Consider the following 16,206-nt stretch of genomic DNA (forward strand, 5'->3'; position numbering starts at 1 on the left):
AATCTCTCAATCAAGTGGCTGTGGCTGTATAGTATTATAGGTTTTCTACGTTGCGGAGCGTGTCACAGGACAGGTTATTGGTTAATTGCCTCATCTCACTTTATGCGCATGAAACGTCATATACAGACATTTCCACTTGCATTTTCCACTGCAATAAAGATCACCGTCTTGCACATGCTCCAACTCTTCTTCTTCTCTGTTTTTAGTGCATCTCTGGCAGAATTACAGCGCCACATACTGGTCTAGCATGTAAACTGCATCGTTTTGAGTCAGTATCAGTGGTTTTCGTGTGTATGCAGATATTTCTGGAGACGAGTGAAAAAAAGGATGTATAGGGAAAGCTCTGGCTTTGTGGCCAAATGTTTTTTCCAAATGTGGTTCCTTAGCGGTCTGTTGTATGTACACAGTTCTGGCACAGGTTATGATTTTTTGCCTCGATTAACAGCAGTTATGTGAATTAATAGGAGCTCATATCTAGTTTGTCTTTTCAGAATGTTGATCCTCTCTCTCTCATCTATTTAAGTCAATATATAGTAAAAAGGTTGTTGTGATGAATGCTGCAAATTGTTCAATACAAGATACAAAGTGAGATTCCCTCATAAGTCATTTACTTTCAAATGTCTTCTTTGTTTTAAGCAGGAACAGGAACGTCATGGATTCTGCACTCTCAAAATGTATTCGAGGTCTTACTACTGCTGAAGACATGAGGAACCACACCAAAAATATAATGCAGCCCTATGCCAACTGGGAAGAGTATCTGACTCCAGCACCTCTATCTATAGCCCTCCTGGGAGAGCTGGTGTTCATCTCGTCTGCAACAGATTTCTCTATCAATAAAAATCCACCCAAAGGGGGCTATAAATTCATCAAATACCCTGATTCCTTTCGCGCCTGCCTTATGCAAGTGTGTAACTCTGGTTGGCAGGCCTTTAATGTGGCCCATAAGAGCATGGATCAGATTCACCTCCATACCTCCCAAGTTCCAGATTACATGAAGGCAGCTGTGAGGATTCTGTTCCAAGATGATAATGAAATTGTTAACGCATATCTTCCTGATCAGCTGAACAATATCACCGTCGTTGCTGATGAATGTGTTAAGTTGTCTGAGGGCGCTGAAAAGCGTTTTACCGATGTGATCAATATCATCCAAGAGCTGCTTGAAGCGTGTATCAATGCACAGAGCTTTTATGGGGAGGAGTTGGAAGCAATGAATAAAAAAATAGAAGAGAGCAAACTGAGGGAGCAGTCGGCAATAGAATCCAAGAAAATGTTTGAGAAGACAATGAGTGCCGTGGAGAAGCAAATGAATCAGTTCAATGACGAATACAAGAAAGCCATGGATTCTCTCCCCAGTGGATGGGAAATGGTTGGAATGGATGTTGTGAGTGGGTTAACACAGTCCATTATAGGCCAAGTTAATGGAGCGGCAACTGCTGCTTCTCAACCAGAGAAAATGTCGAAAAACACATCAACGATAGATGAAATAATTGTATATTCTAAATCAACTGAGATTTTAAATTATGCACAGAACATCCAGGAATTTATGAATGTGGAGAGTGAGGTGAACGACATTGACTGGACAAACCTATACGATCAGAAGAATAAAACCACAAAGACGGATTTCGTAGCAAAACAGTATGAAAGACTCAATGAAATTTTTAAAGAAACCCCTGACTGCAATGCAAAGACACAAGCACAGGAGATGTGCAATAAGGGCTTGGAAATATGCACTGAGCGTGCACAATATGCACCAGAAGGCAAACTGGACAAAGACAAAAGCACTCAGATAATACAAATGGTCTCGAACCTGATTAAGTCTGCTCGTAGTTTTGACAGCAAAAGCAAAGAAGTCACAAATTCTCCAGCCATTTCTCAAAAACCACCAATGATGTCTAAAGAAGAACAACAGTTAGAGAGACCGACTGCTTCCCAGAGGGCTTCAGATAATGCAAGATTAGCCATAGAGCAGAACCGAGCTCAGCTGGACAAGACGAGAGAGGACTATAATAAGTGTATGGACAAACTAGAGCAGAACCAGAAGGAACTGACTGATATCCTGGTCACTATGAGAAATTGTAAACTGAAAGAGATTGACTTCAAAACTACCATAGCTATGCTGACCAAAGGATTGGATGCCATGGGGAGAGTGAAGAAGCAGTGGGAGAAGATGGTCCTCTTCTTTCAGATGATATCCAACATTGTGAAAATCAGCCTGAGCACAACTCTCAAAAACTTTGTCTCAACATCTGAGAAAACACAACTCCTCTCCTACAATGCAAAGCTCTTCTCAAAAGATATGCTGTACATCCAAGCTTTCCAAGCCAGTAACCTTGCTAATCTGGTCAATATGATCTCTGGAACATACACAGATATTTCCAACAAGTACCTGATGGGCCGTGTCAGTTCACTGGCAAAACTGATGGCCATGGATAAAACTAAACCAGAATTTGAGACTGAGCGACTCGAGCTCCAGAAAGGCTGTGATGAGGCACAGAGTGAGATCCTAAAGCTTGTCCTGAAGAATAAACAGGAGTATGAACAGAAGAGCACTGCAAGACTAGAAAGGATAAATCGCGAATTGCTTGCCATTCTACCTGCTGCTCCCCCCGAAAAAATCAAGAGTATTCAAGAAGATGTTAAAGCTGGATTCAGTGCATACGTCTGAGGGAATGTGAAGAAATGTGTATTTTCTAGTTTTGCATTGGTAAGCACCAGATGATAATATACGATTCAAATTGAAGTTGTTTTTCTTTAACACAAAGTCATGATTGAACGTTTTAGACAATTACATTTTTAAGACTGTTAAAATATATAATTATTTGCCATTGTCTCTTTTGGACGGGAGAGTATTTTTAAAGACATTTCACTGTAGAAACACCATTAAATTAAATGTTATAATATTAAAAACATCCACCTGATATTAATTTGGCTTCAACATTGTCTGTGTGATAGCTTTCAGGATTTCAATAACTGTGTATATTTCTTTTTAGAAAATACGAGACAAGACAAAAAAATCGTCTTTCAAAAGCAACAACCATTACCATCATTGATCAACATCTGCATTCCAGATTAATTGAGGAAAATTGGAGAGCATCTTTTTGAGTAAATGGGATTTAGTGTGATTTTACTTATTGTGTTTGCTTATTGATTTCTCTTTGGGTTTAACTATACTTCTGTTTACTTTTCTGTTTAAGAGTGTATTTCTATTTAGGAGTGTATGCAAATATTAATGGAGAGCACAATTATTACTTTAGTTCTGCTTTAAGTTTACTTATATTGTCTTCTTCTTGATCTTAATTACATATCATAACTCTTCTGATTGCTAATTTTTGCTTTTTCCTAATAACTTGCCATGATTGAATACTAAACAAATCAATAACCATTTATTAACATTAGTTAACTATATTTGTTAACATGAACTAACAATGAAAATACCTCTGAAGCATTTATTAGTTCATGTTCATTTCAACATTTACTAATACATTATTGAAATCAAAAGTTGTATGTTAGTATTATTTAATAGACTTGAGAAATAAGAATGAACAGTTGTGTTATTAACTGTTAATGTTATGAGCAAGTGTTAACAAAGATGAATAAATAATGTAACAAATGTATTGCTCATTGTTTTGAGCTATTTTTGAAAAAAGGGGCTCATTTTCCGACTCCTCTAGAGTTGAACAGTTGAGTTTTAAGGTTTTCGAATCCATTCAGCCGATCTCCGGGTCTGGCGGTAGCACTTTTAGCATAGCTTAGCATAGATCATTGAATCTGATTAGATCATTAGCATCTCACTCAAAAATAACCAAAGAGTTTCCATATTTTTCCTATTTAAAACTTGGCTCTTCTGTTACATCGTGCACTACGACGATGAAAAGTTGTGATTTTCTAGACCGATATGGCTATATATGTATCTACAGAAGAGTCAAAGGATTCAAAAACGGTAAAACTCAACTGTTTAACTCTAGGGGAGTTGGAAAATGAGCCTATTTTCAAAAATAGTGGCGTGTTCCTTTATTGTAAACATGTGTTACCAATAGGCTAAATCTTATCTAAAGTATCTCTGTTCTGATAACCTGTTGGTCAGAGTTTACTTTTAAGGTGTGTAGCTGTGATTGTTATCAAAGCAACTAAAAAAAATATAATAAATGTTGATTATTATCACAAACTGCTTCTGAGTTTAAATTTTATTTATTAATTGATGATATTTTTTATAAAAAAATGAAATATGGGGGAAAACTTCTGTTCTCTGATTGGCAGCCAACTCATACCCTTCACTTAAAGCAACCGTCTTACAGAGCGAATACTGTAGTAGACTGAGTGGATAATAATCTGGAGGGGGTCAGAATTCACAGTATTTGGTAAGACGTCTTATCCCGGTAATTAACATAGAGATTATTGTTACCTGAGCACTTCAAAACACCCATATAGCATGCTTACATGACATCAAAGTAGAATATTTTTCATCAATGAACCATGATATATAACGCTATAACGCAACCACTTATTGGCTGGAAACAAAACAAAAGCATACGATTTAAAACACTAAGGTGTAACAATTAGTGTACCAATTACAGAAAAATAAAATAAAGCATGTTTTGTTACCTTTTGGAGCTTGTAAGGGTTCAGTTTGAGCAAATGTTTTATACCATCATCACTGTCCTTGTCAGAGCTCATTACCCAGTACATTCAGCATCTGGCTCATATTCACGTCGCAAACATATCCTCATATCCTGTAATTTTCAACATCTTCAAAATCAATATTTGGATCAAACGTCACTTTATCAGTGAGTATCAGACATTATCACGTAAAGGGGAATTGCACTTATTCAGTCATTAAAGATTCAATTATTGTTGTGCAAAAAAATTATATATGTACACTCTTACCCAACGACCCTATACAATTTTTACACAAAATTAATGGGAAAACAGGCATTCTTTTAATATTTTTTTCTTGTAATATTGTTTAGAATTAATTGATTGATTGAGGAATACTAAGAAGGTTGATGTCTAACTTTTAAAAAATTAATGAGGAGGAGGGTAGGGAATGATGTCCCGGGTCCCTAAAGACCCAAGGTATGCCTTTAAGGGTTAATATAGTTTTCACTGCATTATTATTGTAAAATCAACAAATGCTTGCAGTAAAACCTGTACACATCATGTTGCTGTAGATCTGCAAAGGTTAAATTTCAATGGACCTAAATTATAGACCTACAGTTAATAGCCTATATTTTTTGCTGTGAATCGCAATACAGTCAGTTTGAGTGGGATCATTTTTCAGCAGTAGAAATTATGCAGGATTTGACTTCAGCATGGTGCATTTTTCATTATTTTGCAATAATATGTTTTTAAGAGTGTGCCAAGAGAGCGGCACCCTTTTAGCAAGCCTGCATGTCATACAAATGTATCTGGCAAAATTTTATTGACAACGTCATCAGTTTGGTGGAGTAACATTATTGGATAAAATGTAAATTGGAACTGTATCCATGTTTTTTCTTATAGCCACTGCGTGAGGAATCAAATACCGAAGGGGCACAGGGAAGACCTTTAAACAGCATGATTTCTTTCACAGGATCATGTTTTTCTGGGGCCGTATTCACAAAACATTTTATCTTAGCACTAAGAGTTCTCCTAAATAGCAGTAAAAGTTCTTAGTTAAGAATTTTTTCTTAAAACCTATTCCCAAAGCTGTTGAGTCCAACTTTTACTAATAGGGTTGGGTATCGTTTGGGTTTTTTTCGATTCTGGTGCCAAACCGATACTTTTAAAACGGTTCCGGTGCCTAAACGGTGCCTGAACCGATACTTTTTTTTTAATGGCCACAAAACGAGGTGGATAACATTAAATGGCTTTTTATTTATTTATTTAAATTGAACCATTTATTAAAAGTTTAATGTATACTTAAATGTATGAATATAAATAAATACAAAACACAATTGACTTATTTACAAATTATAATTGACTTATTTACAAATTCACAGTAAAACCTAATAGCCACCTAACCCAACTACAACAAGCCTAATATAACTCTAAATAACAGTTACAGTAATAACAGCAGTTAGCCTAGTCTGTATTCTCGGTCTGCTACTAACCAGCTTCGAGCTTCAGCTTTATTTTGAAATATGATCATTTTCTCTGGCTAAATATTATAGAACGCATCGCCTTAATGTTTCCATGACGACGCGTCATGTTTCTCACATGACACAGCAGCCGCAATAGCGCTGACAGCTCAGCTGTATCGGGTTTATTTCGTTTTTTTCTTTTTATTCAAAATATTCACAAACTTCTTAACTGTGTCACGAACTATCTGATGTTCAAATGTGTGAGTCAATGTGTGTTAGTTGATCTATAAAGCGCAATGGGCGGCGCCATGTTAGTTTGCGCCTCAGAATCGGATCTGTCGGATTTACAACACTTGAGTTCATTCTCGTCTTACAAAATACATGAAAGTAAGTGACCAGTGAATTGGAAGAAGAATAGAGTAAACGATATAGCTACTATTTAATGTGCATGTATCTGATGTGAATAAAACATGTAACGTTAGTCAAATTATAACCGCCTGAAAGGATTGTCATTGCCGCTTTCATAGACATCAGTGTGTGTTTTTTGCTAGTAGCCTACTTATGAGCATTTAAATGTCTGAAACCTGGAATAAACATGATGTCGTTGAAAACACTGAATAGTTGTCATGAGTTGTGATGTGACCAGCGCTGAGCGTCTGTCTCTGGCTCTGTGCCAGCCAAAGCACCCGAAAGCACGTTTGAATTTTGGCACCGAAATGAGGAACTGAAATCTGCGTTCTGATTCGGTCCGGTACATACCGGTTATATAAGTACCGGTGCCATATTGGAACCGGATTTCGGTACCCAACCCTATTTACTAAGGAATAGAGAGAAGTTCTTAAGCTAAGAGTGTAGAATATTTTATTATTTAAAATTAGCAGTTTTAGGCTAATGAAAAGACACTATTATGTTTTCAAGTGATGTTTCAAGTGTGTTAAAAATGTGCTGACCTTTACAAATGTGTGCTGACTTTGAGAATGCCCTTTAGAAGGACAAGACAGAATTAGAACTTAGAATGTGGGGATATGTGAGCCAGGTCGTTGTTACCATAATAGGAAGACAACTATGGTATATATATATTACAGAAAATTCAAGTAGCAGGAGGGCCGGTGGCCAACGGCTTCGGTGCTGTGGTTGGTATGAATAAAGCCTCTTCTGAAATCAATGATCCTTTGTGAAGAAATTTTTATAGAAACAGAATTCTTCAACAAGAGTAAGGGTTCAGCCACTCCCTCTGTTCGCTGATTGGACCGGTTCAAATTTGTTCTGAGAAAACCTAAGAATATATCGCAGTCCCAGACGGAGTACTGAAGGAAAATGAAAATTGAGTGGAAGTACATTGGAGGGCGGAGCCAGGCTACTATGTGACGTCAGCAAGGGCGGAATTTCCTTGTATGGGCACTTCTCCCGGAAGGATGTCGACCAGAGCGAGAGAGCAAAAGCACGCCCATCCACATGCTTTGCTCTGCTTTAGGGAAGTCGTTGGCTGCGCTGCACAGGTCACAGGACGAAATCAACGAAATGTCACCAAAGAAGTGTGTTTTTGGTTGTCAGGGCAAGACAACCCTGTTCAGCTTCCCAAAGACCCAGGGTTTAGGGAACAGTGGATGGAGATTGTTTTTCCGGAGCAGCAATGGAGTTGCACAGGTTTTTTGTTTGTTCAGCGATGATTGTAAACAAGGCCCAGTTCAACTCCGGATTTGCAGATTGTCTAATGCTGAAAGATGGAGCGGTCCCAACGATAAAGGTTCATGGTCATGCATTGGAACCACAGGCGGGGAGTAATACTACTTTAAATGTCTGTGTGTTGTTGGCGATCAGCGCATAAGTGACTCCTTAGCTCCGCCCACACGATACGCCTCCAGCCGCTCAGTTATATTCGGAAAGACTCTGTAGAAGATTAATTGCACACCAACTGAAATATTTCAGGTCTTTTATTGTTTTAATACTGATGATTTTGGCATACAGCTCATGAAAACTCAAAATGTCTATCTCAAAAAATTAGCATATCATGAAAAGGTTCTCTAAACAAGCTATTAACCTAATCATCTGAATCAAAATTACACCTGCAAAAGATTCCTGAGGCTTTTAAAAACTCCCAGCCTGGTTCATTACTCAAAACCGCAATCATGGGTAAGACTGCTGACCTGACTGCTGTCCAGAAGGCCATCATTGACACCCTCAAGCAAGAGGGTAAGACACACAAAGAAATTTCTGAACGAATAGGCTGTTCCCAGAGTGCTGTATCAAGGCACCTCAGTGGGAAGTCTGTGGGAAGGAAAAAGTGTGGCAAAAAACGCTGCACAACGAGAAGAGGTGACCGGACCCTGAGGAAGATTGTGGAGAAGGACCGATTCCAGACCTTGGGGGACCTGCGGAAGCAGTGGACTGAGTCTGGAGTAGAAACATCCAGAGCCACCGTGCACAGGCGTGTGAAGGAAATGGGCTACAGGTGCCGCATTCCCCAGGTCAAGCCACTTTTGAACCAGAAACAGCGGCAGAAGCGCCTGACCTGGGCTACAGAAAAGCAGCAGTGGACTGTTGCTCAGTGGTCCAAAGTACTTTTTTCGGATGAAAGCAAATTTTGCATGTCATTCGGAAATCAAGGTGTCAGAGTCTGGAGGAAGACTGGGGAGAAGGAAATGCCAAAATGCCTTAAGTCCAGTGTCAAGTACCCACAGTCAGTGATGGTCTGGGGTGCCATGTCAGCTGCTGGTGTTGGTCCACTGTGTTTTATCAAGGGCAGGGTCAATGCAGTTAGCTATCAGGAGATTTTGGAGCACTTCATGCTTCCATCTGCTGAAAAGCTTTATGGAGATGATTTCATTTTTCAGCACGACCTGGCACCTGCTCACAGTGCCAAAACCACTGGTAAATGGTTTCCTGACCATGGTATTACTGTGCTCAATTGGCCTGCCAACTCTCCTGACCTGAACCCCATAGAGAGTCTGTGGGATATTGTGAAGTGAAAGTTGAGAGACGCAAGACCCAACACTCTGGATGAGCTTAAGGCCGCTATCGAAGCATCCTGGGCCTCCATAACACCTCAGCAGTGCCACAGGCTGATTGCCTCCATGCCACGCCGCATTGAAGCAGTCATTTCTGCAAAAGGATTCCCGACCAAGTATTGAGTGCATAACTGAACATAATTATTTGAAGGTTGACTTTTTTTGTATTAAAAACACTTTTCTTTTATTGGTCGGATGAAACATGCTAATTTTTGGAGATAGGAATTATGGGTTTTCATGAGCTGTATGCCAAAATCATCAGTATTAAAACAATAAAAGACCTGAAATATTTCAGTTGGTGTGCAATGAATCGAAAATATATGAAAGTAAAATTTTTATCATTACATTATGGAAAATAATTAACTTTATCACAATATGCTAATTTTTTGAGAAGGACCTGTATATATGTTCATTTGTAAATAAACTGCATGTTAAAAATATTTTCGCGACCAGTGCAATGTTCACATCAATCTGTATTTTGTAGCCTATACACTCACCTAAAGGATTATTAGGAACACCATATTAATACTGTGTTTGAGCCCCTTTCACCTTCAGAACTGCCTTAATTCTACGTGCCATTGATTCAACAAGGTGCTGAAAGCATTCTTTATGTTATAAGCTATATAAATAAAATAAACCTTGACTCACTAGGGCCCAGGTCAGGAAGCAGACAAACTGGCTTAACCGACCGTCTGCTAGCTGTCTCACGTCACCGGAGTCAGATAAATCCCAGCACATAGAGACTCTTTCACCTAGATATTATCATATAGAGACTGTGTCTGTTCCCCGAATTAGCAAATACAAAAAAACATCATTTAATTGATGTCCAACAAATAAACAACAGATATAATACAGATGAACAATTGATAAAGCTTGGGTTGCTGAATATTCGATCCCTTTCCCCAAAAGCGCTTATTGTTAATGATATTATTACAGACAATAATCTAGATGTGCTCTGTTTGACAGAAACCTGGCTAAAACCTGACGACTACATTACTTTAAATGAGTCCACCCCCCAAGATTATTGTTATAAACATGAGCCGCGTCTGAAAGGTAAAGGGGGAGGGGTTGCTGTAATTTATAATAATATCTTCAGTATTACTCAGGAGTCTAGTTTCAAATATAATTAATTCGAAGTTTTGGTGCTTTATGTAACGTTATGTAGTGTACATGATAAAACCCGTTTAACATTTGTGTTAGCTACTGTATACAGGCCAGCAGGGCATAATACAGACTTTATCAAAGAATTTGCTGATTTTCTATCAGAGTTAGTTCTGGCCGTAGATAAAATACTAATTGCTGGTGATTTTAATATCCATGTAGACAAAGAAAAAGACGCAGCTGGAAGAAAACAAAACTGGAGGTCTTTCGTAATTCGTGGAAAGAGCACATGATTGCATACAGAAAGGCCGTAAAAACTGCTAGATCTGCTTATTTCTCAACTCTGTTGGAAGAAAACAAACACAACCCAAGGTATTTATTCGATACTGTGGCTAAATTAAGTCAAGTCAAGTCAACTTTATTTATATAGCGCGTTTAACAATGTAGATTGTTTCAAAGCAGCTTTACAGTGTTAAACAGGAAAATAATGCAGCATAATTTTATTAAGCTGTATAGCCATTTGATGTCATCAGTTCATTTCAATTTCCATACGGTGACAGTGTGGGCTTTAGATCAATAATTAGATCAGTAATTTAGTTTAAATGGTTAATTTAGTTTATTAATTAGATTTATTTCGATGTTTAGTTGAAAAATATAGTGTCCCCAACTGAGCACGCCAAGCCAGAGGCAACAGTGGCAAGAACCAAAACCCCATCAGGTGACCTAATGGAGAAAAATAAACCTTGGGAGAAACCAGGCTCAGTCGGGGTGCCAGTTCTCCTCTGGCCAATTAACAAACAGCGTATTATTATTATTATTCTGGCAGCTTTACAGGTCAGAGGTCATAATAGATCGTAATATTCGAAGGACTGGAGGCAACATGCTGGAGACGGGTTTATTGAGGATGAAATATCGATTTAAGTATTATTTAATTGTAATATTCGAACAATCGAAGTCATCACGCTGGAGACGGTTTTATTGAGATGCCGTGTCGATGAGGCAGTTGCAGGGGGAGTCTAATCACGGTCTCTGCAGACACTTCGGGGTCCTGTGTTGGTCTTCTCTGGGCGCAGGTCCACCATCTGATCTGGATATGGCCAGGATCTGGCTGACGGCAGTAAACCTCAGGATAAAACAGAGAGACTATCATTAGCGTAGATGCCACTCTTCTGATGATGTAACGAGTACATCAGGTGTTATGGGAAGTGTTCCCGGTTCCGGCTGACCTAGTTAATGCAGCCTAACAATCATTTCATTGAAAAAGTGTTTTATGTGTATGCCACAGTAAAGAGATGTGTTTTTAGTCTAGATTTAAACTGACAGAGTGTGTCTGCTTCCCGAACAATGTTAGGAAGACTGTTCTAGAGTTTAGGAGCTAAATAGGAAAAGGATCGACCGCCTGCAGTTGATTTGGATATTCTCGGTATGATCAACTGGCCAGAATTTTGAGACCGCAGTAGACGTGATGGAGTATAATATGTTAAGAGCTCGCTCAAGTATTGGGGAGCTAAACCATTTAGTGCTTTGTAAGTAATAAGCAAGATTTTAAAATGTATGCAATGTTTAATAGGTAGCCAGTGTAATGTTGACAGAACTGGGCTAATATGGTCATACTTCCTGGTTCTAGTAAGAACTCGAGCTGCTGCGTTTTGGACTAGCTTGAGTTTATTTATTAAGCGAGCAGGGCAACCACCCAGTAGAGCATTACAATAATCTAGCCTTGAGGTCATGAACGCATGAACTAACTGTTCAGCATTTTGCATTGAGAGCATGTGCCGTAATTTAGATATATTTTTAAGATGGTAGAATGCAGTTTTACAGATGCTAGAAACGTGGCTTTCAAACGAAAGATTGGTATCAAAGAGCACACCCAGGTTCCTCACTGACGACGAGGACTGGACAGAACAGCCATCAAGTGTTAGACAGTATTCTAGGTTACTACTTGTGGAGCTTTTTTGTCCAATAATTAAAAATTCAGTTTTTTTTTTTATTGAGTTGCAGGAAATTACCGGTCATCCAATGTTTTATATCAGCTATGCATTCCGTTAATCTTGTGAATTGGTAGGTTTCATCAGGGCATGAAGAAATATAGAGCTGAGTATCATCAGCATAACAATGAAAACTAATGCCATGCTTCCTAATAATATCTCCCAGTGGTAGCATGTACAGGGTGAAGAGCAGCGGTCCTAGCACTGAGCCTTGCGGTACTCCATACTGAACTTGTGATCGGTGTGACATCTCTTCATTTACTGCTACAAACTGATAACGGTCGCATAGGTATGATTTAAACCAACACAAGGCAATTCCACTAATACCTACATAATTTTCGAGTCTATTCAAAAGAATGTTGTGGTCGATAGTATCGAATGCAGCACGAAGATCGAGTAAAGCTAATAGAGAGATACAGCCACGATCGGATGATAAGAGTAAATCATTTGTAACTCTGATGAGAGCAGTCTCAGTACTATGATCCGGTCTAAATCCTGACTGGAAATCCTCACAGATACCATTTCTTTCTAAAAAGGAACAGAATTGTGAAGACTTTAAGTATTTTTGACAGAAAGGGTAGATTTGAGATTGGTCTATATTTTACTAATTCTGTAGGATCAAGTTGCGGTTTTTCAATAAGTGGTTTAATAATAGCCAACTTAAAGGTTTTCGGTACATATCCTAATGACAAAGATGAATTAATGATATTAATGTGGCGTGAGCCCAAGAAGGGCCAGGTAAATTTAGCAAATGGATTTGAGATTACCAATTTAAGGAACAATGCCTGACTACGCCACTTTGGGAATTTCACCCAAAGCATTTAACTAAAAGGCTTTACACAGGTTCCCTGCCCAGTGGCAAGCAAAACGTGGAGACACAGGTATCAGTCGAATACAAAAATTTAATGGTAATAGTATAAAAGCATACATGAAACGACCTCACTCAGTCTTGCATAAGTCACTTCAAATGTCATGGAGCTGCGGCCACTACAGGGAAGATGCTCCAATAAGAAGGGATCTCGAAATCTGCACAGCACACTCACATACCAAGTAAAGAACCACAGTGCACGCCACCGACCACAGCACACAATGAAGAAACACCACCACCTATAGAGGAATGGTCGCCCTGGTCAATAAAGCCGCAGCTCCTAGATAAAATAAATAACTCAATACACACATACGTTAATTCAAAATAAACTACGACAAATGTTTCACAATGTCATAAACCAAAATAAATCAATTAAACAAAAACAATAAACTCAATTTAGATTAAGCCAACAAAAGAAGATTGATTAAATCAGCTTAAAGTTAAATAACCCAATTTCACATTAATAGGAAAATTAGATTATGACGTTCAAGAAAAATAAATCAATAGGACTACTCAAGTTATACAAAACCAAAAGAAACAAAATAACAAAACAAAATGCAAGAGACCTGATTTGAATTAAATAAACAAACTCCAACAACTTTAACAAAACTAAATTCCACACAACATAAGCACACGCAAAGCTTTGTTGGAATAAGACATGTGCACACAGGACACAGTTCGTTGGCATGGGTCAAACCCCACCGCGACCCAGCACACACACACAGACTCAATGGAAATCGACCATAGGACGAGACAGCGGTGCTGCAACTGTAGGGATGTTATTCACCCTGCAACCTGCACAAGAAACATAAAATTAACATGCAATATTCTTTATAGAACAATAAAAACTATGACTTATCAAATGACAGCTGCGGGAACCGGGATTTGCAACTATTTGCAACATTGCCTATTTGCAACAGTCGTCACCCGTATGCCAAACATCAACTGAAATAAAACAAATAGCGACTCGCACCACTTCCACGGCTGATAAGCGGATATAATAAGTTAACCACATACCTGGAGGAGGATAAATGCAACTTATAGCCATCAGCCGATTAAAGCAGCTATGACGAAACGGCAACCGCAAAAGCGACCATACATACAGCCGCCTTCCTTTACCGAAACAGATTCACGTCCATTCACAACAGCAGAACCCACACCACATCCGGGAAATGACGCTCTGCCTAGCCGGGGAATGACGCTCTGCCTAGGTGCGTTTAACATTGGCTTTTATAGCCCGCACAGCTGATGACATTAAAATGCCCCGCCCAACCACTTGGCTCTGGAAATCATGCCACATTAAGAAGAGGATCTATGACCTCTGGTAGCATCTCTTTTAATAGCCTAGTCGGTACAGGGTCAAGCATACATGTTGTTGATTTTGATGATTTAATGAGTTTAGTCAATTCTTCTTCTCCTATAGCAGTGAATGAGTGTAATTTTTCCTCAGTGACACTACAATGCTCTGACTGATGTGATACTGTAATAGACGGCTGCATGGTTAAAATTTTCATCCTAATATTATCAATCTTACATGTGAAGAAGTTCATAAAGTCATTACAGCTGTGCTGTTTACAATCATCAGAAGTTGAAGCTTTATTTTTGGTTGATAAAGACAAACACAACCCAAGGTATTTATTCGATACAGTGGCTAAATTAATCAAAAATAAAGCTGGTCGATGGTGTCTTTGTTCAGCCAGTCTGTAATGGTTCTTTCAGGGAGACCAAATATAGATGAAAAAAAGGCCTTGCACACTTTGAGAACCGTTCCATCTTGAAGCTTCAGTTGGTAGGACAATGATAAATTGCGTCGGGACCCCTGACCAACTTTCTTTTGCTTGATGTTAACCTTTGTGACCAAAGTGGTGACGTATAACCAACGTTCTTCCCAGGTGTTCATTGCCCAAAACTTCTCAAATATACACTGCTGCTGCTCTTCTGTAATGACTTGGCAGTCTCGAGTTGAGACTCGCTGACAGAACTTTGAGTTGCAGGGAGGACCCATAGCCTTTGCACTTATTTCTTTGCCACCTTTGCTCTTGTATGATATTCCTCTGAGACGTTTCTCCTTGGATTCATTTTGTTTCCATGTTCCCATACTAAGGCATTTATTTATTTTCCTTTTGACCATATTGTTTAAAGCAACATCCTCATCCTGCTGTTCTGGAGTTGTTGCCACCATGGTTAGGCTGTCTTCATTTTCAGGGGCAGAGGACTCATCACAGGATGGGGTATAGTCTGGATCTCTGACATCATCAGATATGTGCACTTCATGGTGTGAATGATCTGAAACTCCATCTGAAACTGAGTCTTGGCCTGTTACATAATCTAGGATTAGAGTTATGGTCTCCTTGTCATTTTCAGTGGATAAGACCTGATCAGTAATTCTGCCTGCTCTTGACCTGATTGTCAAGTGCATCTCCTACCAAAAAATTAAATAAAAAAAATAACACTTTAACCCTTTGAAGTGTATGGTCACAAATGTGTTATCATTCTGAAAAACATTAATTGTCTTGTGGTCAGAGGTGGGGTAGTAACGAAGTATTTACATAAGTATTTAATTGGAATATTTTTACTCAAAATGAAAATTGTGTCATCATTTACTCACCCTCAAGTTGTTTCAAACCTGTATGAATGTCTTTCTTCTGCTGAACACAAAGAAATAAATTTTGAAGAATGTCGGTAACCAGACAGTTGATGGTACCCAATGACTTCCATAGTATTTTTTTTTCCTACTATGGAAGTCAATGGGAGCCATCAACTGTCTGGTTACTGACATTCTTCAAAATATCTTTCTTTGTGTTCAAAGCTTGAGGGTGAGTAAATGATGACACAATTTTCATTTTGAGGTGAACTCATAGAGTTTATTTAAATGTGGGTACATTTACTTTAAGTACATTTCTAATGAAAAAACTGTACTTTTACATTGGGCAACATTCCTCTCGTTACTTTATTTTAACACAATAAGTTGTTAAATGCATAATTTATTCCAAGAGCGCTGTATCTTTATTTTCTGGGCATGAGCGATGCTCAATTGACAAATGAATCACTCTCTTGTGTCGATTCTGTTCAAATAAGTTGGAAGAACTGTCTAAAGGCGGGCATACTGTGCGATGTCTGTGCGAGTTCAGCTCGCAAATCAGTTTGAATGATTTGTTTGGTTTCCTGCGCGCACTGAATCT

General features: G+C 38.7%; 1 protein-coding gene across 1 annotated transcript; it reads left to right on the forward strand.

Annotated features, from left to right (window-relative positions):
• Window positions 1-652: 652 nt before the first annotated feature.
• On the forward strand, window positions 653-2,665 carry LOC307135597 (uncharacterized protein; the record flags this gene model as incomplete). The annotated part of the gene is made up of 1 exon (XM_079832172.1): window positions 653-2,665. The coding sequence occupies one exon, from the start codon at window positions 653-655 to the stop codon at window positions 2,663-2,665; it is 2,013 nt and encodes a 670-aa protein (XP_079688298.1).
• Window positions 2,666-16,206: the final 13,541 nt, after the last annotated feature.

The sequence above is a fragment of the Gobio gobio genome (assembly GCF_949357685.1).
Source record: "Gobio gobio genome assembly, chromosome: 1".
Lineage (NCBI taxonomy): Eukaryota > Metazoa > Chordata > Actinopteri > Cypriniformes > Gobionidae > Gobio > Gobio gobio.